Raw genomic sequence first — 27,458 nt, forward strand, 5'->3', positions numbered from 1 at the left:
AACATCGCTTCACAGCAAGTCCAGTCCAAATCGGAGGCGGCAGCGCTCATTGAGCTGGCCAAGCTTGCTCCCGACCACCAGAGCTCAGCCAAAATGGGGCACGGGCTGCGCGTCTGGGCTCTGCCACCTTCCCGACCGACGCAGGAATGCCGCCTGTCTCTTCCCAAGGGGGTGGGAATGCGATGGGTCGGTTTCTCAGCTCACACGCCCTCCCTCCCACTCCCTCCTGTGCCCCACGGACGGAGTCTTACACGCCAGTCGATTCTTGGGCTCTTGTTTTTCTTGATGTGACGGTTTGTGGTAGGACCTAGAGGACTTGTTTTTGTTATATCAGACCGTCTGATCCATACCACCTCATCCTCTTTTACACACACCAACTTCCTTCTTCTCATGTTGCTCGTACCAGCTCTTTCTCTGCACTATGAGAGCTTACTATAATCTTCAAACTATCGGATACATCTAACACGACAACAGCAACACAGTGCCAGCGAAACATCTTGCTCTGGTGAGCAAGCAAAATACCACTCCACCACTATGCAGACCATGGACCGCCACAGCAAGCTTGCCGAGATTAAGCTTGTATCCAAATACTACCCCGTGGCCAACTACTCCTACCCCTCGCCCATGAGCCCGACGAGTCCCACCATCAGCCGCCAGGATAGAACCTCAGTGGGCTCCGATGGCTCAACGCCAGGCCTCATCGACGACAGGACCGACTCGGAGGTCTCGCAGGAGGACGACTATCAGCGCCACACACAGACCACCGAGCTTTGGGACAGCTTCTGGCGACCCGGAGGCGAATGGCGCCTGGAAGATGCACAGCTCGACTTGACTCTCAATGTCAGCGAGGAGCATCCGGCTCTTGTTCCCTCTCAGCACAAGAGACAGCCGTCTCAAGAGTCCGTCGCGGGCGACAGCCCATCATGGCCTCTTCCCAATCCCGTGGCCAGCACCCGCAAGCCTGCCGCCACATACTCTGCATTTCCCAGCATCAGACCTCTGCCAAGAACCAGCCCTGTGCCCGCGCCTCTGTCGCCACGATCACCCGTCACAAGCACATTCGCTGGTGGCTGCCTCCCCCCACCACGACCTCATCGCTCCGACGCCCTTCTCACCCCGTGTCTGGAGCAGCCACTCCAGGTCCCTGCGGCCCTAACCTCGCCGGTGCTACCGCCGCGCACAGACAGCCGTCCCAAGACCTCCTCCGGAGCTGCGCATCGTCCGAAGAAGTCCATTGACGGATTCTTCCGAGACAATGCCAACATATTTGGCATTCACAGCGCCGCATCGCGCTCCTCGGAGGACTTGACCAAGGTCCCTTCTACTACAGAGCCTCCTCACCGCGCACCGCGCCACTACAAGTCCACGACCTACCTCGGCGCCGCTCGTCAGCAGCAGCGTCAGCATCTGGTACAACAGCAACAGCAGCAACCACAGCAAGCAGAACCACAATCAGTATTCGAGGAGGACTCGGACTGCGAGGAGCCGGCGGGGATATCCTTCTTTCGCTTCCACAAGCGCTCCGGCAGCGACAAGAGCTGCAAGTCCTCGGCCGCGACCCAGGAGGCGGCGCTCACTCGCAAGCGCCGCAATCGCGCCGACACCATCCCGGTGCCGTCGACGACAAAGCCGCCTTCCTCGGAGCGCGAGCGCAAGGTGGACGTCTTTGGACGCATGCTTGGCCGTCGCAGCCGATGAAGAGACGAGAGAGGGAAAAGCTTGATGATTGCGATTTTTTTTAATGTACCACCACCACACGACCAAAACACAACAATAGCAGGGACCAACAGCAACAATGACAGACAACCAGCATCTGCGTTTTCTTTTTTCTTCTTCTTTTTTTTCACGACATTCATTATTTAACGACTTGGGAATTATGACATTATCAGGCGCCGATTTTGATTTTATTTGGGCTTCTTGCGTTTTCGAGGCACAGCTTTTGTATCTTTTATGATGATGACAAAAAAACGACTTACACGATATCTCGTGCACGACAATCTCTGCTTAGCGACTTGCGCTTTTTTTTTCTTTACTGTGGATTAGCATCACACACTCATTGATAGTATTTCAATTCAACTTTCTTCTTGTTAGAACATGCTTTATTCTCCAGCGTATCTGTGTATTTGAAAAACCCATCAGAGGCTCATCTCAAAATGCATGAATTGCAAAGGTTTGGTATTGGGAACACTATCAGCCGACTCGATGCTGCATAGAATAGCGAGCAAAAATAATCACAGAATCAAAACAATCGAGACAGCCCCCCCCCCTCACGAAACGAACAGCAAAACAGATGGTAGAAAAATGATGGGTGGTCAGTCATCCATGGTTCCATGATGCGCCCACTGCGAGCCAAGAATGGCGGGCTGCATTCCAGTTCATGGTGGTCACTACGACGACCGTTGAAGTGTGGGAACCTAGGTGTGTGTGTGGTGGTTGGAAAGAGGGAAGAAAGGACAAAAAAAAAAGAAATCGGCCCATTCTACTCGAATGGCGCCAAGGGAAGAATTCCACAACACTATCTCTGGCAAATATCGGAGAATACAGATCACTCGCTGGATTATGTAGACTCGGGCCTTTTCATCTGCGCAGACCCAGCTCCTTGGTAACCGGGCTTATGTGTCTAAAAAGCTCAAGTACTGCCGAGCAGAATTCATTCACGTCAAATCTCAAGTCCTGGATTCCTTGCTATAGCTTGAATTTATTGTCCAGATTCTCTTTTGCACCTCGTGATCGGCACACATTTTCAACAGCACCGGTGTGACATCACCGACCAGCTTCGGTAGCAAGACATGAAGCAAGCCCCAACTACTAAACAACTGATTGTCAGTCCCATGTTGGAAGACATTTTGGCCCGAGGCAGAACAACCCCGCCTTGCGCAACATCGCTCGCCGGCGCGCCGCTACTTCAGCTGCGCAGGCCGTCCATACGGGGGGGGCCTTGAAGTACGATTCGAATGTTGCCCCCCCCCCCCTTCGGTGCGTCCGCACGGCGGGCGGGACAGTGTAAGTGGGCAGCAGCTGTCATGTCTCAGTGTTTTTGTTAGCACTGTGTTTCTTCAGCAGAACAGGTGTTCGTCAGTCTCCTCCCCACCCCCCTAACACATACACACATAGAGACACAACATTCCAGTCGTCCTCGTGCTCCACGCCGATGTTCCTCTCAACTGAATAGAATGGGAGATGTCTTCTTTTCACTAGCCTGGGCATGGGCCGTACCGAAAAGACGGCCGAAGAAAAGGTACAGTCACAGAAAAAGTATATCGGGGGATTATTTGTCAAAGGAGAGAAAGGCAAGTCGCGAAATTCGATTGGGCGGCGGTTGTCGCTGTAGAATGCAAAATGCCCATGTAGGGCCCAAGACAACTCCATCTATCCAGAAAAAAGTCCTTCCATCAAATGTAATACCCACCATGAAAGGTTGCAGGTCCGAAAATATACAGCAAAATAAAACAAAAAACTCCAATCTATCAGTGTCCCAGCAACCCCGGATATGTGCCAGCCACTTGCTTTCCATCTGTTCCACCTCTTTTCGCCTCAAACATATACAGATTCGTTATGTCATATCAATATTTTAGACATCATCGTCATCCTCATCCTTGTATCGTCACAGTCTATAGACACACAACCCCTGCTGGCTGGTCGGGTTATATACGTTTCGTCATCATCGCAGAAGGACGTTGCATCGTCGTGTCGGGTATTCGTTTCGTATGTACATCATATGTACTCGTTTCAAGTCGCTCACAATCAAAAAAATTCTCAAGCCACTCACACCATGGCTTCCACAGTTCGCACCCTTGGCTTCTCCGTGTAGCGCTGCATGCGCCGCACACTAACGCGGTGCTCGTCACGGCCTGCAACCACGCCGTAGAACCACATCGTCTCCTCGCGAGGATCACGGCCGACTCCCAGGCGGCCTTCGAGATCCTCGCGCGACCGAACAGAGCGAAAAGCGCTGTCCTGTGTGAGCTCCCGCGCCGAGCACAGGCTCATGATGGCAGCAATCGACGTCACCGGGCGGGGCAGCTCGAACTGGGCGCGGCGGGGGACGGCCAGAGACAGGCACCCCACGTAGAGGAGGAGGAATGCCACCAGCACGCCAAACACTGGCATGCTGGGGTACATCCTGACCTGCCCGTCCTCCCGCGCAAACGCCATAAAGAGCCCGCCGCCCAGCACAGGGATGGCCACGAAGGCCTGCGCCATGATGGACAGCAGCGCAACCCGCCAGTGGCCGTTGCGCGCCGCCCTCCACGACGCCTGCAGGGGGAGGCAGGCGGCGTAGTCGGCCAGAATCGACTTTGACGCCGGCGCGCCGTCCAGCTGGCCCAGGTCCGCCCACGGCTGGAGCCGTCGAAAGGCCATGTCGATGGGTTGAAAGAGCATCCAGAAAAGCATGCCGACTACGGACGGCAGAAAGGCGTATAAAAAGTTGGCCGCTGAAAAGGCATCGTTACCCGGCCGCGCGGCCAAGAGGGGACGGAATCCATAGTCGATTCGGGATTGCGGCAGAAAGGACACAATCAGCAGAGCAACCACAAGAAGGGTGCACAGGACAGTGTACGAGATGAGCGGCAGAGACTGAATGCACAGAGGGAGATAGCGCTCGTAGACACGACGCCAGTTCCCTGGCGCAGCAGTTGCCTCCGAGTCCAGCGACACCTTGGGTGCGCCATCTCGGCGGAGGTCCGCAACCATTTTGGCGTCGTTGCCTCTGGCGCCTACCGCACCGATAGAGTACCATATGCCACCGGTGATCATGTCACCAGATCTCCAGTAGCCTAGCCTGTCAAACCATCGATCCCGAAGATCCGTCTGGAATTCGTCTCGCGAGCCAGACAGGTTGTGTGGGTCAAAGCTGGACGTGGCATTGCTGCGGTTGAGTAGCGGCAGGAGATCGCCAATGGAGCGAATGTCCCACGCAAATCCCGTCCACCTTCCAAACCAAAACACCATGACAATTGCCGTGGACAGCACCAAGAGACTGTAGAGTGCGACAAGTATCCAGATGACGACAGGGACAGGGGCCCAAACCCAGCTATCGCTCTTGTAGATGCAAGTGAATGATGCGCTGAGCAGCGGCACGGTGAAGAGTGCAAGCCACGTCGCAATATCAAACAGCATGATTTGCCAAGGGCCGACAAGCTGAGGATAGAGCAGCGACTTGGGGTAGAGATTAGCAAACAGCGCCAAGTACCGTTGCTGCGGGTCCTCGTCGGCGAGGGACACAAAGGGTAGCACGCGCATAGAGGTGTTGACAATGCTCTGCGCGTAGATGAGAATGATGGCGCCAAGGAGCTGGGGAAGGATTCGAAAAACAAAAAATTGCGCCGTGTATATACTTCCAGGGTACGGCGTTAGCCCGTGGTGGTGAGCAGAGTATTGTACACAAAAAATCAACGCTGCCATCATGCACAAGCACGAGGTCATTAAAATCATCATTGAGAATGGCCGCAAGATGGACGGCTTATAAGTGAGCGGAGGGTAGGTTCGTCCGTGGGGGTCGAGACTTTGTCGCATGTCCTCGGTGACAGCGACCCAGTGAGCGCTCGAGGGGTCCTTGACGTCCCAAGCGTCTCCAATGGGGATGGAGACAACAGGAGAGCCATGCGTCTCCCGCACTGGAGGGGGAACTGGCAATGAGGCGTCTGGGCGTGGAGAGATTCGCCGGAGAGGAGCATCGTCTTCCGTATAAGCGGGCTCTGGAACCGTGACCGGCAACTGACGAGACGGGACCTCGGCCACAGTCTTGGTACGCCGTAGATGGTTAAAATACGCCGAAGCGGATTGTGGAGAGTAATGAGGCTGTGCCTGGGAGCTACTGCTGCGATCCCGAGTCAAAGCCGACAAGGCGTACTGGATGTACGGCGTATCGTCCACGCCGGGCGTCACTTTGCCAGCAGCGAGGACCAGTTCATCCTTGAGCCCAGCCATGGGCGATGGCCCGCCTCCCATTGCGGCAAACATGGGAAGCTGTTCTTCGTCGAATCTCACACGTGAAGAGATCCTCTCTGGCTGCGTTGAACGACGCGATAGCAGGCGTGTGAATATGTGGCTTCGGTCGGGACCGTCTAAGTCGGGGGAAGAGGTCAGAGGAGAGGGTGGAGGAATGTTGCGACGGGTCAACGTTGGCTGTGGCGACAATGAGTGCGGAGAGGGCGTGCTAGGGGAATTGTGAGCCTGCTCCAGACGATCTCGCATAGTCGAATCGGAATCGCGGCCAAAGTCGCTCAAGTTGTCGTCGTCGGGCACCTGCGAAGACCACGGACCTAAGACACAGCGAACAATCAGCACCCAGCTGCCTCCTCAGACACACGATGAAAGGCTACCACGCAGCCAAGATGGCAAAGAGTCAGGTATGGAATGAAAAACTTCACGTACGAGGAGCTGCGACGTTGTCAGCAGAGTTGTTAAAGATATTCATGGCGAGAGAAGAAGAGCATTCCACTGCTGGCACGCCTCCACTTGGACAGACGAGAGCCAATTACTGGCAAAGAATGAGATGCAGAAAGAGTATGCATGATGTGGCTTTGCATGCAGCGCGACCTGACTGGTCTATCAACGATTTTTTCCCTCACAAGAGGTTGGGCGGGCCAGACGGAAAGAGCTTTCTTTCGGCCTGACGAGAAGGCTGGAAAAGCCGCGAAAGCCAGCCACCGGGCGAGGCCCCACCCGGGCCGGGGATCGGGGGCGGATCTGACAAGGGGTGGGTTTGAACAGACGGGGAGGGGCATTGTTGCAGATAATAATAGGAGCAATTGACTCACGGTGGAAATTATTGCGAGGCATGATGGTCGCGACGAAGAAATCATGAAGGATGCAAACGGTAGCCTTTTTCTTGGTGGTGTTGGGCGTTTGCCATCTACCAGCTGCGGGAGCGGTCAGGCTCGCATCTTTGCCAGCTGGCAGGCGGCAGGCGAAGCGGTGACACACGACAGCTGCGAGCCCCGATTGGACAAATTGTGGTGGCTGGTGCCAGCCGAGGCTGAGCGCACCACACCCCTGTGGCTGGTGGCTGGGACGGCTGTTAAAAGCGACAGGGCTGCCCTGCATGCTGAAGAATTAGGCCCGTAGCATAAAGAAAGGACAAGGAAAAAGCTATTAATGTAGAGGCTGGTCCGTAATATTTTTCCTTCTTTCTTTCCAGGTTTGAGCCCCTGTTCTGTTTGCGCGCGAGTCGGTCGGTGCTCAACCCGACGCCTAGCAAGGCTTCCGCAAGCCGCTATACTGGGGCAGTTTTGAAGAGTGAGCATGTGCGTGATCATTACAACGCGGCGAGCAAAGGAAAAGAAAAAAAATGCGAAAAAATGCGGAAAAAAAAGACTTTTGCTTTCCCATGTCTGTCTCACTACTAGAGCAAGGAGTCGCCCCATTGACTCCCAACTCGGCCGTTATTACAGTCCTCAGCTACTCCTCCTGCTGGCTGCACGGGCGGCCGAGGCTTACAAGGCAAAATGTTGGTGCTAGCAGGCAAATACAACACATTTATTCCTTGGCCCGAGATTTGCAGCTAACCTCTGACAATTGGGCATCAAATTTCCCAGACTGGCATTGTAGAGAAAGGAAAACAGGAGTATATTCACCACTTGGAAAGACCATCGCCCACTAACAAGCTACAAAGCCAAACCCGGCTCTCTTTTGCTGGTGTTGACTTACATCATGACACACCCGCCCACACTTCCCAGACCTAAACCTTCACCAGCAGATCCTGCTCTTTGAACCCCCTACTATTGATCCTCCATTTGTTTGAAGCTATCCGTAGCAGCATCCTTTTCGCTTCATCATACTCGCAGTCGTAGCCATGCTTCATGTCATTCGAGCATTCGCACATCTTGGCCAATACATGGTGCACCTTTTCCAACAGAATATAGTCTCGAGGGACCGCCTTCTCGCCGTCTTTATTCTCTGCACCGTCCGGTTTCGCCGCAGAGTCCTCCGCGGTCGACGCTTGTGGCCACGTCAGCCGAACCTCGCCCCACGAGAAGCCCTTGGTGTTGCTCGTGATGGCGACCAGCACATCGTAGACTTGTCCCAGGCGCACGCCGTATGGCACCGTTACAATCGCAGATTCGGCCTCGGGCTCACGGCGATATCGAATCTCGTAGACGGGCGGATGGTATATTTGCATGTCTCTCCAGGAGGCCCCAGCGCGGGCGTACGCGTCGTGCACCACCCGCCCGGGACCGCACGTGGCAATCGGCAGATCGATCAGCGAGCGCATGCTCCTGTAGTGCGAGCCGGTGAGCCACAGGCCAATGTTTAGCTGCAAGGTTCCGTCGTCTATGATTTTGCCAAAATGCTCCAAGAGTAGTGGATTGATCTCTCGGCCGGCATGCCGGTGGGAGGGAGACGCCGGGACGCCGTCCAGAAGATGTCGCAGAAGACCCCTCGTTAAGTCTCTCCACTGGCGGCAGACGCGTTGGATCTTGGAGAGTAATATTTTTTCGGGAACATGACTGAGTATAGACTTTGTGAGTTCCTCAAGCGCAAAGACCCGGACGCCGGCGACTGACGCGGCGCATGGACTAGTCGGCGTGTCTTTGGCCTGCCGCCTTTCTGCGCGTCTTTGCCGCCCTGCAGTCTTCGGAGAGGTGCACTTGGTTTTGGCCATGATTGATGTCGATAGCATTCAAGATTGCATATGAATAGATGAAAGAGCTTGTTTGAGTTACTTGCTCCGATCTATCTTTAAATAGCCTCCGCTGCTAATACCTTGTTGTGTACGTGACTCACACCGGAGTAGACCCAGCCTGATATGGCGGTCGAAATGGCACTTGGAGTGGGCTTCCACCTTGCAGCCTGTGTTATTTGTACCCTTGAATAAGTCATTACCGTGATCAGTCTTCGAAGTGAGCGCATAGAAAACAAAATCCAAGTTCGCTTTGACCCGAGTGTTCATTCCGACCACCGTACCTAGCCCGTGGCCATGCTATAATACAGCCAAGGCGACAGTTAAGGCGAGAATCAAACCCAATTAACATAATCTATCGTAATTTTGAGCTGCATCTCGATTTATATTCTTTGCTATTTGGTACTGGCTTCAATCACGTCAGTTCCCCCCATCGCACTCAGTGGTATGATTCCATGTTTTCACACCACCATTTTTGTCGCCACAAACCATAAGCACAGGCTCCGTCAGGTTACAGACAATACTTTCTCTCACAACAATTCAATCTGAATCCATACACTTCTTAACTCTCGAAGACGGGGTTGTTGCCAGGCAGCTTCTGCAGGCGGCCCTTCAGACCAACATCCTCCGTGGGAGGCGCCCTCTCAGGCTGCTGAAACGAGCCGTGGTTAGAGCCGACGTGGAGGCTGCAGTCGGGCGTATCGGTGCCCTGCTTTCCCGTGCACGTCTCCATCGCGTGCTCCAGCTTGTTTTGGTCCTCCCAGCCCTGGAGGAAGTCGCCATGCAGCCCGTAGCCGGTCGTGTCGCCGTTGGCGTAGACCCAGCGGCGAAAGTCCCTGCCCTGCACCTGGCGTGTGTTGTAGTAAAACTCGTTGAAGACGGATACGATGGCGACGGGGTGCGACTCGGGGCAGACGCCGCTGTTGTAGTCGCCGATGCCAGGAAAAGACATCTGCAGAAAGTGCATGTTAGTGGCTGAGCTGCTTCGTATTCGTTGGTGAGCTCGGTGGGCTTACGTGACTCTTGTGGTCATGAGAGTCGAGATTCTTGCCGTCCCAGCAGGAGGGAAAGTAAACCTGCATGCGCATCTCGTTGCAGAGCTTCTGGGGGAGCTCGACGTAGTCCTGGCCAGGGTCAAGGCAGACGTGGCTGATTGCACGGTTGGTGTTGTCGCTCGAGTTGTATGTTCTATTTAGTTGTTAGTTCCTTGTACTCATGTTGGTGACGGGAAATGCTGAAATTGACCTTCTGAAAGTATCGCCAGAGATCATGCGCAGGCCCTTGGGAGGAGCAATGGCACCGTGTTTGCCGCCACAGTTTCTACGCCCAGGCGCATAATCGCAGGCACGGTCAATGTAGTAGGCAGCCTTTGAATTGAAGTCAGTTCCCATTACTCGAGGATAAAATCAATCTGGACCTACGATGCCAAGCAGCTTGATCAGCTCAAAGCTGTTGTCGTGGTGCTGGTGGTAAAGCTGCGGCTGCCAGTAGTTGCTCTTGTCCAGGGCCTTGTCACAAGTAGTGTTTTGCGCGTTGCGCGCATCGTAGTTGCTCATGGACATGTGGTAACCAGTGCCTCCGACGACGGCGTGGACGTGGGAGCTGAGCTGGCCGGGCCTGATGATGGGATCGGTACGCTGCACTGTCAACGACTTGCAGTGCACGATGAAGAGGCCGCCCTGGGCAGCAACCAGGGTAGCAGCAGCGGAAATAACAAAAAAAGATCTGGTTAACATCTTGACGTAGGTTGACTCGGTCAGAAAGCGAGTCACGGTCGAGTGTAAGTGAAGCTTGTTATAGTTCCAGTGACTTGAACCTCCGTTTGCAATGAGTGTTTGATACTAACGGCAAAGTGGAAATTGAATATACAGTCACGACAGCAGTATAAATAGTTGTTTTCTCTTCTTAGTTTGGACAAGCAAGTCAATCAGGCTGCCAACTGATTTCTCTGCCTGTTTTGGTAGCACGTTGTGACGGCCGGGCAGGCAAAATTGCCGAAACTTACGGATACTATTCTCCGGAATCTATCCGTGTGGATGGCCACAACTATCCGGGCCTCTTCCATGTATTTGACAGCCTCGCTTGAAGGAGAATGTCGCCCGGCTTCTTCTGCAAGGGTTCATGAGTACCCAGCGATGGGATACCCCAAGACGGTTCAGCGCCACGGGGCCGGCTAGCGTACTACGAACGGCTGCAGTCTCATAGTCTACGCCACATACACGGCCGTTTCGGAAGTATGACGAAAAGAAAGAAAATTGAAATCCTGGGAGAACCGACTACTGATTATTGTTTGCGAAGCCAGTTTGGTACTGAGTGTTGCCGGTCCACTTGCCGTGTAACTGTCCAGGTCGCCAAATGTCCACTCGACATTTGTGGTTATCTTGTCGTCGAACAATCTACCAAGATAACTTGTACCATCTGTCTCTCGACTATTGAAATTGTGGCTCAAAACAGGTTGATCCGGCCGTGTGCCGATAAAACTTTTGGCAAACAAGGCTTTGGCTCGCCACCACTGGACGAATGCGGCCACCCCTGACATGACTAGGCTGCGAGCCTCAAAGTTAAATCTGACTAGGTTCTTGGTCCGAACGCGACATTTTGCGACATATCAGTTTGAAATGAAAATCCAGCCAACATGAAAAAAAACCTCACATTTCTATGGGGGCGGTCGCCGTACCCGGAGACTTCGGGCGGTCTGCCTCAATCTATTCATAGTCATGTGCTGGTTCGTGAGCTGCCATTCGTTCAGTTACAGCAAGGTTCACTAGACCAATCCCCAAACAACAAAGCGGGTTCGACTAATGGCCGATATTTGTGACGGCCTTCATCCTTTTGCTTATTATGCATTACTTGTTGGCGGCACGGTGCCGATACAGAATCGCCAGCCGGCCCTTGGATAGCGGAATCGGTGCCAGGTGCGGAAGCCGTTGTCTGAGGCAGTGCGGCAGAGCCTCGTCGAGCTTCGGCACCATCACTATTAGGTCTGCCTGGCATGTTTGAAAAAGGGAAATTGCCTGCTTACTTGGGGGCGGTGTTCACAACTTCAGAGAGCGTCATGGCGAAAAAGCTCTGGCGGAATGCGTGGCCACGTGCTCGGCATTCGCGCTTTTAAAAGATTGATCCAAAGGCAGCCTTCCAAGCTCGGTTGTCTCCCTAGCCTGATAAGGAAACCGCCTTACTGAATGCCAGTTCCAGTCCTCTGAGTGGCAGTTCCAATGCTGTGACGACATGGGTCAAGCAATGCCCTCGCTCGACCGTATCGAGGGAGACAACCATCAAGCAAGCCTGGCGAGTAGGATTGTTTACGTCGCTTATGGGGATCAGGTGTAAGAGCAAAACAAAGAGCTGTGGAATTGATAAAGTGCTGTAGTCGCTGATTATAAAATTTCATATGCTCAACTCGTCCGTTGCAGCCCAGGCAACCGTGTATTGAGACCGGCTCCGAGCCTCGATGGCAATTTTGATAAACTGACGGTAAAAACAAAAAACAAAAACAGTGCCACTACATTGTAATAGTCTGTATGTTAAATATATCGTTCCTCCAGCCATCTCTCCTGTACTCATGTATATTCTGCTGCGCGTCCTCGGCCTCCTCCTCCCACAGCTTCACCAAGCTACCCGGAGCATAGCGGCCCCTAAAGACATCCTTGCCCGGCTTGACACCGACTCTCGCGGAAACATTCGGGTCCTGCTCCCAGGTGAACCGCGCCGCGACGGCCTTGAAAAACGTCCAGACGCTGTCGGGGTCGCACACGCGCGTCGCGCGCAGCCGCTCCCGCGCAAACACGAGCTCCCTGTTGAGGTTCTTGACGCCATCGCCAATGGCCGACTTGACGCTCGACTCAATCGCCTTGCGCAGGATGGGCCGCAGGAGGAGCTTGAAGAACCACGCGAGGCAGGCAAACTTGGACTTGCGCAGCTTGTAGTCGAGGTGGTGGATCTTGACGTTGGCGTTGCGCAGTACCACCAGCTCCTCGAGACGGTCCTTGCCAATCTCGAGCTCCACGTCGACGTCGATGCCGCGGTCGTCGAGGTGGAATGAGGCGAGGCCCTGGTCCATGAAGCGCAGAATGCCAGAGTGCACGCGCATCCAGTAGCCCAGGTCGTCGGCCGCAATGGAGAGGCCCGCCACTTTGATGGTGAGCAGGTTTGTCATGGTCGATGTCGTGCCGAACCTGAGTTTGGTGACATCCAGGTCGTTCTTGGTCATGAAATGGATATTGTACGGTAGGAAGGAAGTGTGGTTGACTGTTTTGCCAGGCTGCAGGATGAGATTCTCCAGGAGGAGGTCGATCTTTGGCGTCGCAAGCTCGAGGCGTGGAATCGGCACATGCTGCACTCCCTGCACCAGCAGCGGCAGTAGCGTGTTGGCAAAGTCGGTCAGCAAGTCCGAGTTGCCCTGGGTTGTCGGGAATAGAATTTCGGCCAGGCGGAATGATGAAGACATCAGCTTTTGCACGGCTGGATCGTTAATGGCCGACTGCACCGCCGACTGCGTAGCGTTAATCAGATGAGAGATGTCGTCCGTCAGGGTGGAGTCCTTTGTCAACTCCTTGGTCTTTTCCTTCATCTCATTCTTCTTCTCTCCAAAGTTCTCCAGGAATTCTGGGTCAGACAGCATCTTCTGCACCATGGTGATGAGCTCCTGCGCAAGCTGCTCCGCGTTTTCCTTGTTCTCGTGGTTCTTGTCGATGAATTGGCGAAACGAGTCGGCGGCCTTGTCCCACTTGCCCTGGTCTCCAAATGAAGAAATGAATCCCCAAAAGTTCTTGGCTGCGACCTTGGCCTCCCGGTTCAGCTCGATATTCTCCTCCACTTCCTCGGCAGCTTCTCCCGCAGCGGAAAGATAAATGCTAACACAGCGCTGCAGAAGTCCGCCTAGCTGCGAAACGGCCTCGGAATAATCCTTCTTCTGCCGGAGACCGCTGACTGCAGCCTTCAGACGATTGATCAGGACCTTTTGCGTCTCCTCGCCCATGTGGTCCTGCAAGCTGGTGTACATTTCTTCAGACACTTGTGCCGCGTCACCCTTGATGTCATCCTTGACCTCGACCGCTTTCTGTTTCAAGTCCTCCTTGGTGAACTGTTCTTTGGCCTTTTTATCAGTATTCTTCAGGGCAGCCAGGTCGTCAGATCCCTTGGCGACAGAGTCGAGCTGCTTGCCGGCCTCTTGGGACACCTCGCCAATAGCAAAAGCGCCATCGCGGAGTATTTGTGTCGAGATGGTGCCGACGTCTGCCATCAAGACTCGGAAGTCGTTGTTCATCAGCGCCAGGGAGAAGACGGTTCGCATCGCCTCTACCGTTGCTGACGCCTTGGCGTGGGCCTTGCCCCTATTGAAGATGCCGCCCGCACCATTGGCATCAATGTTGACTCTGGCGCTCGTGAGGTACCAAAGGAAATCTTGGATTTGATCTCGCGAGTTTTTCTGATGCAAAAGCTCGATGAAGAGCTGCAGCCATTCTTTGGTGGTGCGGACCAGCGCACGGCCAGAGCTTGACAGGCCAGCCCTTTCTGATGGATTGAGGATTTCCGAGGACAGAAGAGTTCTCAATTGAACTTCTGTCTGCTCTGTTGACGGCATATATCCTTTGGAGATGGCGCGCAGCATCTGGTAGCTGTGCAGCTTCTCGTGCAGACGCGCTTCGCGGCTGGTGTCGTCATTGTACTGGGGCAGCAATGGCTCCCGTTCGCGGTCATCGCCATCGCTTCCAAAGCACGAAAACATTGTGTATATGCTGTTTTTGCTGTTTCTTAAAACGGCTATGATGGGCAGACATGGAAGTGCATCGACAATCGCGGGGAGGATGGCAGTCGTTTTGTTTTAACGTCGTCGGAGCAGTATTATGGTGAGGACAGAGTGACGTAGGTGATTACACAGTGACTGTCGCAGCAGCAGTAGCGCCAAATCCGCCGATCGAGGTTAAACCGGTTTCCAAACTTAGAAATAGTAATCAATAACCTATTATCCTGGGGTATTTATTCTGGACAGCGTTTGGATCGAGAATTTGCGCGATCTAGATTTGTTTTTCTGATTGCTCGTAGAACTTGGTCAGTATGCATGACGTAGAGCTGCGTTGCCTTTAATATCGTAAACCCATATAAACGTGCTCGTATCTTTACGGCTCAATATGAGCATGCTGTTTCAAGTAACAGCAATATTAAAACGTCTTCCATTCGTGTTCATTTTCCAATCACTTGCCATAAGTAGCAACTTATCTCCAGCTCTGTAGGACGACGTTTATATAGGGCAGCATTGGCCAATCAGCTGGGTCTGCAGTACAACCCCAACCCTGGTCAAACGCCCAGTCTACACGACGTGAATCCATACGATACAAATATTCGACGTATCTCTCTGTAGGATAAAACCTACAATTTTATCGGGCCTACATAGCCATTTACTCATTGAAAATGACTGTACGCATATTATGCTACCGCATTGCTGCATTGATCTAAGTATGGCGTTTGTGGTTCCACCTCCGCCAATGACTGACTGGGTGAAGCAGCGCCAGATCTTGCTCTGCGCTTAGCAACCATCACCAAACCACGGGAAGGACCAACACAAATAACCCGATGGAGACGGAGATAGAAAACCTGCTGGCATGGGCCGAGACCAAAGGCATAGAGATCAACGGCTGCTCGCCAAAGCAACTACACGGCCGCGGCGTCGGCATCGTGGCCACTCGAGCACTAAAGGTAAAATTTCATCCAATCCCCAACTCACTCGCGCACTCACTCACTCACAACCAATCCGTCCTCATGCTCACAAAAATTTCTCTCTCCAGGCTGGTGAAGTCATCCTGCGCGTCCCCACAGATACCCTCCGCTCCCTCGCCAACACGCCGCCGTCCATCATCGCCAGCCTCCCCGGCGCCAGCGTGCACGCCATCCTCGCCTGCTCCTTGTGCCTCGACACCACCAGCTCGCTCTCCGCCTGGCGCGCCGTCTTCCCCTCCAAGGCCGACATCCACGCCGTCCTGCCCATCTGCTGGCCGTCGGAGCTGCGCGCGCTCCTTCCGCACACCGCCGCCACGCTCCTCGGCAAGCAGAGCGCCAAGTTTCAAAAGGACTGGGCCACCGTCGAGGCCGTCTACGCGCCCCAGCTCTCCAAGGAAGATTTCCTGTACGGCTGGCTGCTCGTCAACACGCGCTCCTTTTACCACACCACGCGGCAGACGGCCAAGCTGCCCAAGGAGGACCACATGGTGCTGCAGCCCGTCGCCGACCTCTTCAACCACAGCCCCGCGGGGTGGTGCGCCGGCGCCTTTACCGCCTCGGCCTTTACCATCACCACGCAGGAGCCGCACGCGGCCGGGCAGGAGCTCTTCATCAAGTACGGCTCGCACGGCAACGACTTCTTGCTCGTCGAGTACGGCTTCACGCTCCCGCCGCCGCTCAACGCCTGGGACGAGACGTGCCTGGATCCGCACGTGTGCCACGCGCTGACGGCCGCGGGGCAGCGGCCCGTCCTCGAGGATGCGGGCTTCTGGGGCGGGTACATGCTCGACAGGGAGACGGCGTGCTACAGGACGCACGTGGCGCTGCGGACGCTGTGCCTCACGCCGCTGCAGTGGCGCGCGGTGCTCGACGGCGAGCGCGACGAGGATCGGGACCAGCGCAGGGTGGACGCGGAGCTCGTGAGGGTGCTGCGGCGCTACGAGGAGGATATTGTGGAAAGGATCCGCGACGTGGAGGAGGCGACGGCCGGGGACGAGCTCTCCCGCGAAGGGTTGCGCGATCGGTGGGTGCAGATCCAAGAGCTCGTCGTGGGGACGAGGCGACGACTAGAGGAGCAGTGAAGCAGGCGGAGTTGTGACAGACTTCAACCAACGGCACTGGTATTTATGGCCTGGAAAGATTTAATGCATAAAACATGTTGTAATGTTTCTTTTAGCCAGATTTTCATTTCTTGAGAGATAGCACATATCTTGTTATATAGTACAATGTTGTCACTTCGGACTTTGAAAAAAAAAGAAACAAATACAAAACTCCAGATTCCCACGATATCCCAGGCTTTCACACTGTCTACCGCAGCGTCTTTATTCTTTTTATAAAGAACAGCTCGAAAAAACCTGCCGTGTGCACCCAACGTACAGATCGAGGCCGGTTGGCTTACTCGGGTCGTGGCCGCTTCGCGCCATGAAGAGAGCTCTACTCGGGTCGGGGCCGCTTTGCGCCGTGAGGGTTGCCCCAGTCGCCGCCGCCACCACCACCGCCACCTCCTTGGTTCTGTCCAAAGTTGAAGTTTCCGGGATTGAAGCCTGAGTTCATGCCTGTGAGCTGTTAGTAAAACTGGTTTATGGATTGTAGAGCTTGTTATGAAGGATGTTTTGTGCGGTGCGGTGCAAGCTAGCAGTCTGCCTCCTCTCTTCCGTAGCTCTCGTGGAAATGGGACCGCGTTGCAGTTGAATTTCCGCCGGCGCGAGAGGGCGCATATGCTGTAGCCCGCAGGCGGCGCCGCAGTCTCTGGGTAGACACATGTGCCGACCATTTCCGGAGCAGGATAGCACATTGTGACTCCGAGCCTATGGGCGCCGTCGCATACGCCGGGTGGACATTCATGCCTGCCACTCGGCTGTGCAAAACATAGTCCATGGTGCTTTGGTGTTCGCGTAGTTGTGTGCAGGGTGCCTCTATTACGAGGTCAAGGGTGGCCGGGTTTACATACCTTGCATGCCGGGATTCATCATTCCCATGCCCATACTACCCATGTTTCCCATGCCGCCCATCATACCCATGGGGTTCATACCCATCGGATTCATGGCGTTCATGCCGGGACCCATGCCCATCATGTTCCCGCCTCGACCGCCACGCATGTTGCCACCGCCACGCATACCCCCGCCCATCATGCCACCACGGTTGTTGAAGTTGTTAAAATTGCCACCACCCATGGGGTTGTTGTAGCCACCGCCGCCCATGGGGTTATTGTTGTAGCCCATGTTATTATTGTTGTTAAAGTTGCGGTTATAGTTGTTCTGGCCCATGTTGCCGCGGTTGTTAAAGTTTCCCCGGCCGCGGTAGTTGTTGGTGTAGCCTCCGCGATCGTTGTTGTAGGCACCCGTTGGCCCTCTTGACTGCTGGTCCTTGCCTCGAGCGGGGGCGTCTTTCGGTAGTGTCTTGAAGGGGTTGAGTTGGGGGTTCCAGTACATTGCTTGGAACTTCTTTTGCGCGCCCTGCGCATCCTCCGAGCTGAGCTTGTCTAGGTAGTGCTTGATTGCCGAAGCTGCCTGGCGAGAATTGAATTCGACATATACTTGTCTATGGCTGTGTTAGTAAAGCGACTTGCGCACTTTCAACCGCGCCCTTACCCTTTGCTTTTGCCGTTAATCTTGTGTTCGCTAAAAGTCAGGTCTTTGATTTCGTCCTCAGCCTCGACGGCGCGCGCCCATCCTCGAATGTCGTCATCAGTGGTCCACCAATTCAGCTCGTTAATCATAAGTGCAGACGTGGCCCCCGAGTCAACAGGCCTCCCGTCGTCTTCCTGCTTGCGCTTTGTCCCTTGCTGCGATGCTTGGTCGCCGTGGCCTTGGCCATTCTCGTCTTCCATCGCATCGTCTCCACCATGGTTGCCTTCATTCTGGGCTTCGTGGTTATAGTTGTCGTCGCGGTGTTCTGCCTGCCCCTCATTCTGCTGTTCCTGCTTCTTCTGCCCTTGATCTTGTTGATCATTGCTCTCGTCCCCGTAAAAGTCGATTTCGAAATCAGCTTCCTCCGACATCTTGAAAAGGACCTTGCTGGGAAACAGACGTCCGAGGTTATATAACCAGCGCTGCAGAGAGTTTGTTAAATGATGTTATTAAAGTATTCGAGATACAAGGCAGTGGTATCTTGTGCTCGCTCCGTGGCGAACTCCTGGTCAAACACATGTGCAGGTAAAAAGCAAAATGGCTAAGCGAGGCCGTCCGCAAAACGCGGCAGACTGACAGCGGATGAACTGGAATCAATGCTAATACGTACATTCCCAAGGAGAAATCAGATGGAAAGTGGACTGTGTAACACACGGCAAAAAAGCCTCCTCTGTGCCGCACGGAAACGATGATGCTCTATGCTTCAATCGATTCTTGTCGGTGACAGCTTCTCTTGCCACGGCAAACGCGGGCTCGGTACAGATATTGTGGTCGGATAAACCAGCCGATGGGCACAAGAAAATCAAGAATTCCCACACCTCCTGTCAGACACCACTAGTCTTTGTTATATCGCCCCGGGACCGTTGGGCAGCGTGCGTCGTCAATTTCGGTTGGGCCGTGACGGGTAAAAACGCCTGTCGTGTACCGGTCGGCTTGCAGTATCGCGTTGTCGGAAGTCGGGCGCACAGCGTGTCGGTTATGCTTATCCGTCTGTCAATGATGCGCGTATCTTGATCCGATGTTTTGGCGCGCTGTGGGATTGAATTATATCACGCGCAGCTCCAAAGACTCTGATGAAAGTTGAAAGCTCCAACATCACTCTGCTCCCTACGAAGCTTGATGGCAGGCGCACGAGCCACGCGGGTGGAGCATTGATTATCCGCCTGTGGCCTGGGCGTCACCAGCAAATCATCGCAGCATCATCTTATTTCTTTCCTTCTGGCACAAAATTGCTTCTATTTTACTATTTTACTATATTTACCACGAAATTTCGTTATACAATCTAATATCCCGATGGATAGAAGTTGGGGTTGTCGTTGAGCATGTCGTCAACGCTCTGCCCCATTTCTGGCTCACCCTCATCCTCATCCGCCTCGTTGAAAGAGTGTACTGTACATGTGCCGCGGGCCATGCTATATCCGTTCCATGCCGATGCTGAACGATGTTAGAAGAATTGCAGGAGAAAAACAAGGCCGTCAAGGACAATGAACTTACCGACTATGACAGGGGCATTGGGGTTCCAGCTGGCGTCTCGAACACAGGTGCCCCAGCCGCCTGGCTCATCGAAATACAATCGCGTGCGGCGGTCAAGACGACGTGTGCCATTCGTAGCCTCCTTTACATCAATGATGCGCGCAATGGTTGCGTCCATGTTGTAGACGTATACCTTTCCATCAGCACTGCCGGAATACACGTAGCGAGAGTTGGTGGCTGACGGCGGCGAAAAGTGGCATCGAATGAGTGTTCGTAGCACCTTGTGGCCGCGGAAAGTCACTAGTGAATTATCGTGGGGGTGAACATCCCAGTCGCTGTCGTCGTACATCTCATTTCTGTAGTCAAAACCGCTCGAATGGCCGTAGCGAGTGCGGCCCATGTCGTGGAAGCGCTCGGTGGACATGGCCATGCGGAGGTCCCAAAGCTTCATGCTCTGGTCCTTGCCGTTGCTTAGGATATATCGTCCGTCGCCTTTGCTGTCCAGGTATGTCAAGCCCTCAATGTGTCCGACAAAGGCGCCGACTTCGCGGCCGTCACCCATGCTTCTCCTGTCCCAGACTTTGATGGTGGCATCGTCGGATCCGGAGTAGAGAATATGGGGAGACGATTTATCGGCAAAGCACACGGCGTTGACGTCATCGTCATGGCCTTCGACGTGATGAAGGACTTGTCGAGATTCGATATCGTAGACAACTAAAGAGTGCGCGTTTGTGCCGGCCACAAGCTCTCTGCCATCGCCAGAAAATCGGACAGACCAGATACCGAAGCCGCCCCGGCGCATGCCCCAGCCATTCACTCGTCGGGTGCCTTCTGCCAGGTTCAGGACATAGGGGTCGCCGCGATCGCTCGGGTCTGTCGGAGCAATCGCGACTAGACTGTCAATGGAAGTGTATGCCAACCATTTGTTGTCTGGGCTCAGCGAGGCATCGGTCAGCGTCCACTGGCCGCCGGGATAGTTGACCGTTTTGTAATGCTGCCACCTGTACGGATTCGAGGTGTCATACATGCGGACTCTGAAGTCTTGGCAGACGGAAAAGAAAAAGTTTCCATCGTCAGAAAACTGGCCCGAGTAAATGGGGTCGTCGTAGTGTATGATTTGCTCAACTTTGGTGGACGGGACGAGGGACTGTCGCATGTCAGCATCTTGGGCGGGACTAGGGAAGTGCCAGTCTTACCTGTGCTATCAAGTCAGTGTTGCGCGTGCGTTGTCGTCGATCTCCGATGCCGAGTTCTCGTTCAAGCATGCGCCTTGCTATCCTCTTGCTACTATCTCGGCGAACGGCTCCGTTGCTGGAGCCAAAGGTGCCAGACTGCATGAGCTTCCTGCCCTCGTCGCTTGGTACTTTTGGGAAGCGATTAGGGTCCTTGGGCGGGCGGCGGTTGCGTCTACCCCACTGGCCAAAGAGACTTTCCAGGTCCTCTTCGTCATCCTCATCGATGAGGCCACGGCCGAGTTCGCCGTTTCTGAGCAGAGCCAGAACTTGCGCTCTTGTGACTAGACCGGTGCGGTGACCAGCTGAATGACGTTAGTCTTGATTACACGCCACAATACAGCATGCTGAAATACCTCTTAGTAGACCCAAGATGCGAAGAGCAGATTGGTTGCCGACTTCGGCAGCTGCGTGCTGTGCGTCTTCCTCCTCATCATCGTCCTCTTCCTCATCGTCATCCTCATCATCGTCCTCGTCGAGGTCAATCTCTTCATCGTCATCGTTACCGAAAACGACTTGAAATTCGACGTTTCTGGGGTCATCTGTCGAGCGGCATGAGTACACGCTGCTTGCTGAGGGTCGGGTGGGGTGGCATACCTTCAAAGATGTCTGCTTCCAGCTCATCCGGTGCATCCTCGTAGTCCTCATCGTCGTCGTCATCCATATCGTCGTTGACACTGAAGTACCAAGTATTGCCTTCCTCGGATCCAGAGTCGTTGTGTTCGGCGGCAGGCGTTTCTTCCCGGCCCGGGTGCTCGCCACCGTGCTCGGCCATGGCGGTGGGCGCTGTACGGTTTGTATGGGAGCTCCGTCAGCCGGGTTGGTATGGGCAAAGGCAGTCTGAGAACTGAGAATAAAGCTACGGCTCCTAAAATACTGAGTTCGATGGAATGTAGTCCCCCTACGGCCTTCTGCGATGCTGAATCGAGGATGAAGGACGCACAAAGGCCTGCCGGCTTTAGGTCTTTGCCTCAGCAATGGCTACCTACCTATCGAGTGACGACATGCGGAGATAACGCGCTGGACTTCCAGCTCCGAGTTCCAGGCCCGTCTCCATGCTTGCGGTTAGCACAGTGGGGCAGCAGGTCCGTTTTAGCGCTGTCTGGGGCTGTGGAGTGCTGAAAGTGACATTAAGGAGTGCTGAAGAAGCAGATTTACAGTGGGAAGCAGAAAACATGGCGCGTTCATTGATGTGCTACAGGCACTAACTTATAACACAGTGATTGCACGCTACACTGGGCACCTAGGTAGGGTGTAAGGCCACAGGGCATATGTGGTATAGATGGACAAGGTAGGTATTGATATTTCAAAATATTATACATAGCCACGAGGTATTATTCGAGTTGCTGCTTGTTATATACCAGAAACCTCCACCCCTTTGAGGTCATCCTCCGCGGAATGGTAGCCGTCTGCGAAGCGATCCTCACCAGACAGCCGCCCTCAGCCGTCCAACTCGAAGCTTGGGCTCGCCGAGTCCGCCCGGTTGTGTCGTCGCCGGTGTTTCGCAGATTCACGAAACTTGAGTAGCTCCGCCCACATGCCCCAAATGTCCTCGGGGGGCTGCGCCGTGGTGGGCTCTGGCGGCGGCGGCGGCGGCGGCGGCGGACCAGAATCTGTTAATAAGGTGGTTGGAAGAGGCGCCCCCATGTCGACGGTGAGGGTTTCGCCGCGGTTGATGTTGCCTGGCGCTGCAAGAGCAGCAGAAACCAGGACGAGAGCCATGGCGGCAATGGATTTGATAGCGAGCATCATGTTTGTTCTTGTTATCGTTGGTAGTCTATTCACAAAAAGCCTACAGAACGGCACTCGAGGGCCTTTTTATACTTGGAAAGACGCTATAGCCGCCCGGTGTCATCCTCGAGGCGTAAAAGCACTTGCGCAACATGTCGCTTCTACTCTTTGTCGCCCTGTGAGCCCTTTGGGGCCCTTGTGACGAGAGGATCAAAGGCGTTTAAATCCACACTTCATCAGCTTTTTGTGTCCATGTGAACAAAAGAATGGCGCTTACAACCACAAGACTTGTCGGTGCAATCCCGGCCACCCATGATTGCCAAAGAATCTTGTGGCGGCGCACCAAACAGGCATAAAAGCACAAATAGTCTATTTTGCGAAAAGTTCTATCATGTCTTGCCGGACAGCACTGGACCGTGCCCAGCCCAGCTGACATGCCCGGACCAAATATCCATCACGTATATAAAGGAAATATGTATATAATCATTCAAACGCCAGAGATTCGTGGGCCTGTACATCATGCGCCATTCATTACTCTATCCAAAATGCCCATACAAGAATCCTTGCTTTTATCTAAAAACGGTCGAGCAGGCCACGGCTCTCGAGCATAAGAATAATTTCGTGAACAATGGAGCGGACGTTTTGCTTCTCAACATCGACAACAAGGTCAGCCTTGGAGGGCGCCTCGTAGGGGTCGTCGACACCGGTGAAACCCTTGATCTCACCGGCGCGAGCGGCCTTGTAGATGCCACGGCGATCCGTCTTCTCGGCGTACTCGAGAGGGGTGGCGACGTGAACGAGGAAGAACGGACCAGACTTCTCAACAAGCTCACGGGCCTGCTGGCGAGCCTGCTCAAAGGGAGCAATAGGAGCGGCAATCACGGCAGCACCGGCTCTGGTCAGCTCGGAAGCGACATAAGCAATGCGGGAAATGTTCAGATCACGGTCGGCACGGCTGAAGCCCAGCTCAGAGGAAAGCTCGGAGCGGACAGTCTCGCCGAGGAGCATGGACACGGGGCGGCCACCACCCTGGTTAAGGGTAGTCTGCAGGGCGCGGGCAATCTGGTCCTTTCCAGAGTTCTGGAAACCAGTCATGAAGACGGTGAAGCCCTTCTCGCGGGGCAGAGGGTTCTGCTCGCGGAGGACCTTGACGACCTCGGGGTAGGAGAACCACTCGGGAATCTCCTTGCCGGTGCGAAGGCGGTTGCGAAGCTCGGTGCCGGAAATGTTCATGGTGCGGGTGCCCTCGGGGATCTCGTTGGCGGGCATGTACTCGTCGCGGTCGGGGATGTAGATCATCTCCTGAAACTCGACCATCTTGATGCCGAGCTCCTCTTGGTGCTGCTGGACAAGGGTCTGGGCGTCATAGGGGCCGTAGTGGTCCTTGCCGTCCTTGTTCTTGCCGGGACCAGCGTGGTCACGGCCGACGATGAAGTGGGTAGAACCGTGGTTCTTGCGGATAATGGCGTGCCAGAGGGCCTCGCGGGGACCACCCATGCGCATAGCGAGGGGGAGCAGGGCAAGGGCAGCCATGCCGTTTGGGTATCTGGCAATGAGAGCCTTGTAGACACGGACGCGGGTGAAGTGGTCAATGTCACCAGGCTTGGTCATGCCGACGACGGGGTGGATGAGGACGTTGGCCTGCTGGGAGCGGGCGGCGCGGACCGTCAACTCACGGTGAGCACGGTGCATGGGGTTGCGAGTCTGGAAAGCGACGACCTTTTGCCAGCCGAGCTTGCTGAAGTGAGAGCGGAGCTCCGAGGGGGTGACTGTTTGGTTAGCTTGCGCTGGCGGATGTAGTGTTGGAGAATGACATACAGCGGAGGTCGAGGAAATCGTAGTGCTCCAGACGGTTGATGGCCTCGAGCTTACCGCCGACGTAGAATTCCTTGGCGGTGCTGAAAAGGTGCTTGACGCCGGGGTGGGTGTCGTCGTCGCTGCCAAAGACGTTCTTGGCCTCATTGACCCTGTAGCTTGTTAGCGACAGGTACCGATTCTGAAATCAGAGACGATGTGCGTACTTGTCGGGGCGGTAGACATCCTCAACGGTAAGGATGGCAAGGTTGCGGTCGTCGCGAGAGTCGCGCAGGGTAATGCGCGCACCAGCCTTCAGGCCGAGGTCGTCAATCTGCTTCTGGTCGACATCGAGGGTGATGGGCATGCTAAAGAGGAGGCCGCTAGCAAGCCGGTTGTCCTTGACGACACTTTAAGTGCGTGTTAGCAATTGAAGTGAAACAGAAGCGAACGTGGGAAGAAAAAACTCACCCATTGTAATCCTTCTCGGTCATGAAGCCTATGCGATGATGTCAGCGGGGCACAGCAGGCGCTGCGCAGCCAGACTTACCCTCGAGGGGAGAGAAGCCGCCATTGAGAATTAATTCCAGATCGCAAAGATGGCGCTCGGTGAGAACGAGAGCGGGCAGGTTCTCGGACTCGGCGAGAAGCTCAGACTGGCGGGGAAGATCGCGGGCGAAGAGGTCCTTGAGGACGCCGCCGTGGGGAGAATTGGCCATGGTGAAGGCTGTGGAGGGGTATGGAGGGGACGTCGAAGAGGTTGAAGAGAGGCTTTTGCCGAATTGCAACGCCACAAACAGTCGGAAAGGATGAAGACGAAGAGATGCAAGAGAAGAAATGTGTGAGGAGGAGGGAATTCGGAATAGAAGTAGATTGACGGCCCAAAAAAAAAATCAAATAGGCTTTGGCGAGGTCCCGAAAGTATTAGCAGCCAAAAAAAAAAGTAGAGTCCGGAGATGCAACAGTTAGCGCACCGCAAGGTGTCCGCAGCTGGTAATCACGCAATCGTGGGGCTCCGGGCCGTCGAGGAACGTGCTAGTCAGGTCGGTATGCGGAGGGCAAGATGCAAGGTAAAGATGACAGGTTGTATCGAGGGAGAATTGAAGCGCAGTTTTCAAGTTTGATTGACAAAAAAGCAAAAGAGCGAGCGAGGAGCAGAGGAAGGAGCAGAGGAAGGAGCGTCTTATTAAAACTATCCGTCGCACCTTCCCTGGACATGTCATGGTCGGCGTTTGCTGCAGCCACTGTAAGCTTGGCCGTACCTGACGGCTTGTACAGGCACTAGGTACCTACCCAGGTTACAGGTACTGGTAATACAGCGCGATAGATTGGCTGTCAGTGGCTGGCTGTGGCTGGAAGGTGCGTGTACAGGTACATCTGCAGCTTCACAGGCACCCCACGTTGATGGGTTTTGCGCCATTTCCACCCTGTGGGTTTTCAAAACATGCATCAGATTCTGCAAAATGGAGTATGGCTACTTGCTTGTCAACTTATCGCGAGGGGAATAATAGGGTGAAAATGGTGCTGACGTTGGCTAGCTGTGCTGAGCACAATAAGCACTCTATTGGTGCGCGGCTACGGATACAAGGTCGGGTCTCTCGATACCATGTCTCGGAACGCGCAGTTATTTAGAACTCGACCACAAGAAGAAAAAACGAAGAAAATGAAACATGAAATCGCATCCATATCCGTCGCTCCTACAAAGCGCATGATGCCGTTTTCACCCAATGTACCGGTACCTTCGGACCCTCGGCCAAGTCTTTTGCGAGAAAGCCTCATCATCACCTCAGAGGTGCTTCCCAATCGGGACAAGCCGGCCGCCACAACCCTGTGAGGCCACCAAGCAAGCCGATGGTGCAATACCGCTCGACTCCATACCTGCCAGCGATATAACGTAGCAATTATCCCAGACCGCAGGTGGCAGATGCGAGCAGCAAGAGCGCGTGCATTCATTACATCTGTTTACCATGGACGAGGCGTTGCTTGGTTGCCGCTGTCGACATTTTTGCCTAGCCTTGCTCACTGTCAAGATCCTTCAGCCCCCGACGCCCATTCTCAGCTCACCGTGAGCACTACCGTTCAGCCCTGGTCTCTCGTTCGGTATCATGTTCCTCTCCCACGTAGTCGCGGTGTTCGCCTCTTTACAGATCCCGTTGAGCGGCGCGCCCGGAGACCGACCACGGCAATTAGCTTGAGAGCCTTTCCCTGCTCCCTTCACCGTTCCCTTCCGTTATAGCTACGCGGCACTTGTTCCCTCGCTTCGGAGCTCGGCACACTGTTGACTGCGAATACATGACACGTCCGGACGAGCCACGGTCGTGTGCAGGCCAGCTTGACAAGCGGGGGGCTCCGTCGATCAGGCTTATAGTTACTTTACTGAGTAAGCAGTCAATATCAATCTCTGGGGTTTGTGTTTTGCTACGTTGTCACTTGTCACCCGGGACTGCACACTTGCTATTGCGTCGGCATCCGATGCCTCCGTTTTGTGTCGCATTTCCGGCTCTGCGGCCCCGCGGTCTCAGCTCCAGCCACACTTGCTCTTCTACAACAGATCTGTGCAATGTATAAAGTTCACACGCGACAGCATCCCATGTTCTTTTCTTTTCTTCTTCTTCCTCACATTAGGCGTGGCCCGAGGACCGGCCGATCGGCATCGTATAGTCGGCACGGGTCGTCGCGATGCGAAAAGAATGGCCGTAGGGTAGGATCGCTGCATGGATCAACGTGACTTAAAACCAAAAATTGTTCCGACACAATGTCGTAGGGGGCGAGTAGGGATAGCGGACATATCAATTGCAAGCCGATGCTCCGATCGATGAGTGACAGCATTCAAACGATCAGCTTGATGATCCTCAATGGGTAAGATGCCGGGCGTTGAGATGAATAACCCAGCCACTCCCGTTTTGCACACAGCATCTATAACGTACTGTATTATTCCTTGATGCCGTCGAGGCAGTGGAAATGTAGGGCGCAACGGCCTCGGCAGTGTTTCGCGGCTTCGGCTCCGGTCTAGAGGAACCTGGCGGCGGATCTGCATTGATCTGAGACTGTCATCATCGGGCTGCTCATACTCCAACTAGAAAAGTCCTGGAATAACTGAATGCTGTACTCTTCCCCATCTCGGCGAGACTTTCATTGATGAGCTGTCTAACGAGTCGGCGCGTTGCGAAGCGAGGATCCAACTGCTTGCAAGCAGCATAACGATGGAGTTAAATACATGGCATAGCCTCGCGACAACTGTTGTGATTCGTTGCT

The 27,458-nt window shown here is 54.4% G+C and overlaps 10 protein-coding genes across 10 annotated transcripts; 2 read left to right on the forward strand and 8 right to left on the reverse strand.

The window, feature by feature from the left end:
• Positions 1–534: 534 nt before the first annotated feature.
• LMH87_001960 (uncharacterized protein) lies at positions 535–1,698 on the forward strand (the record flags this gene model as incomplete). Its single annotated transcript, XM_056193334.1, has 1 exon — positions 535–1,698. One exon carries the CDS (start codon positions 535–537, stop codon positions 1,696–1,698), a length of 1,164 nt encoding a protein of 387 aa, XP_056050384.1.
• Positions 1,699–3,765: 2,067 nt separating this feature from the next.
• On the reverse strand, positions 3,766–6,786 carry LMH87_001961 (uncharacterized protein; the record flags this gene model as incomplete). Its single annotated transcript, XM_056193335.1, has 3 exons — positions 3,766–6,266; positions 6,379–6,384; positions 6,765–6,786. The coding sequence occupies 3 exons, from the start codon at positions 6,784–6,786 to the stop codon at positions 3,766–3,768; spliced, it is 2,529 nt and encodes an 842-aa protein (XP_056050385.1).
• Positions 6,787–7,684: 898 nt separating this feature from the next.
• On the reverse strand, positions 7,685–8,218 carry LMH87_001962 (uncharacterized protein; the record flags this gene model as incomplete). The annotated part of the gene is made up of 1 exon (XM_056193336.1): positions 7,685–8,218. The coding sequence occupies one exon, from the start codon at positions 8,216–8,218 to the stop codon at positions 7,685–7,687; it is 534 nt and encodes a 177-aa protein (XP_056050386.1).
• Positions 8,219–9,188: 970 nt separating this feature from the next.
• Positions 9,189–10,362, reverse strand: LMH87_001963 (uncharacterized protein; the record flags this gene model as incomplete). Its single annotated transcript, XM_056193340.1, has 4 exons — positions 9,189–9,578; positions 9,643–9,814; positions 9,872–9,993; positions 10,048–10,362. 4 exons carry the CDS (start codon positions 10,360–10,362, stop codon positions 9,189–9,191), a joined length of 999 nt encoding a protein of 332 aa, XP_056050387.1.
• Positions 10,363–12,128: 1,766 nt separating this feature from the next.
• LMH87_001964 (uncharacterized protein) lies at positions 12,129–14,354 on the reverse strand (the record flags this gene model as incomplete). The annotated part of the gene is made up of 1 exon (XM_056193341.1): positions 12,129–14,354. The coding sequence occupies one exon, from the start codon at positions 14,352–14,354 to the stop codon at positions 12,129–12,131; it is 2,226 nt and encodes a 741-aa protein (XP_056050388.1).
• An 845-nt stretch (positions 14,355–15,199) lies between these two features.
• LMH87_001965 (uncharacterized protein) lies at positions 15,200–16,425 on the forward strand (the record flags this gene model as incomplete). The annotated part of the gene is made up of 2 exons (XM_056193342.1): positions 15,200–15,322; positions 15,412–16,425. 2 exons carry the CDS (start codon positions 15,200–15,202, stop codon positions 16,423–16,425), a joined length of 1,137 nt encoding a protein of 378 aa, XP_056050389.1.
• Positions 16,426–16,777: 352 nt separating this feature from the next.
• LMH87_001966 (uncharacterized protein) lies at positions 16,778–18,344 on the reverse strand (the record flags this gene model as incomplete). The annotated part of the gene is made up of 3 exons (XM_056193343.1): positions 16,778–16,899; positions 17,295–17,884; positions 17,935–18,344. 3 exons carry the CDS (start codon positions 18,342–18,344, stop codon positions 16,778–16,780), a joined length of 1,122 nt encoding a protein of 373 aa, XP_056050390.1.
• Positions 18,345–19,255: 911 nt separating this feature from the next.
• On the reverse strand, positions 19,256–21,453 carry LMH87_001967 (uncharacterized protein; the record flags this gene model as incomplete). Its single annotated transcript, XM_056193344.1, has 5 exons — positions 19,256–19,407; positions 19,468–20,593; positions 20,643–20,983; positions 21,035–21,220; positions 21,276–21,453. The coding sequence occupies 5 exons, from the start codon at positions 21,451–21,453 to the stop codon at positions 19,256–19,258; spliced, it is 1,983 nt and encodes a 660-aa protein (XP_056050391.1).
• Positions 21,454–22,118: 665 nt separating this feature from the next.
• Positions 22,119–22,430, reverse strand: LMH87_001968 (uncharacterized protein; the record flags this gene model as incomplete). Its single annotated transcript, XM_056193345.1, has 1 exon — positions 22,119–22,430. The coding sequence occupies one exon, from the start codon at positions 22,428–22,430 to the stop codon at positions 22,119–22,121; it is 312 nt and encodes a 103-aa protein (XP_056050392.1).
• A 552-nt stretch (positions 22,431–22,982) lies between these two features.
• Positions 22,983–24,922, reverse strand: LMH87_001969 (uncharacterized protein; the record flags this gene model as incomplete). The annotated part of the gene is made up of 5 exons (XM_056193346.1): positions 22,983–24,178; positions 24,228–24,376; positions 24,431–24,613; positions 24,675–24,702; positions 24,754–24,922. 5 exons carry the CDS (start codon positions 24,920–24,922, stop codon positions 22,983–22,985), a joined length of 1,725 nt encoding a protein of 574 aa, XP_056050393.1.
• Positions 24,923–27,458: the final 2,536 nt, after the last annotated feature.

The sequence above is a fragment of the Akanthomyces muscarius genome, chromosome 3, assembly GCF_028009165.1.
Source record: "Akanthomyces muscarius strain Ve6 chromosome 3, whole genome shotgun sequence".
Taxonomy (NCBI): domain Eukaryota; kingdom Fungi; phylum Ascomycota; class Sordariomycetes; order Hypocreales; family Cordycipitaceae; genus Akanthomyces; species Akanthomyces muscarius.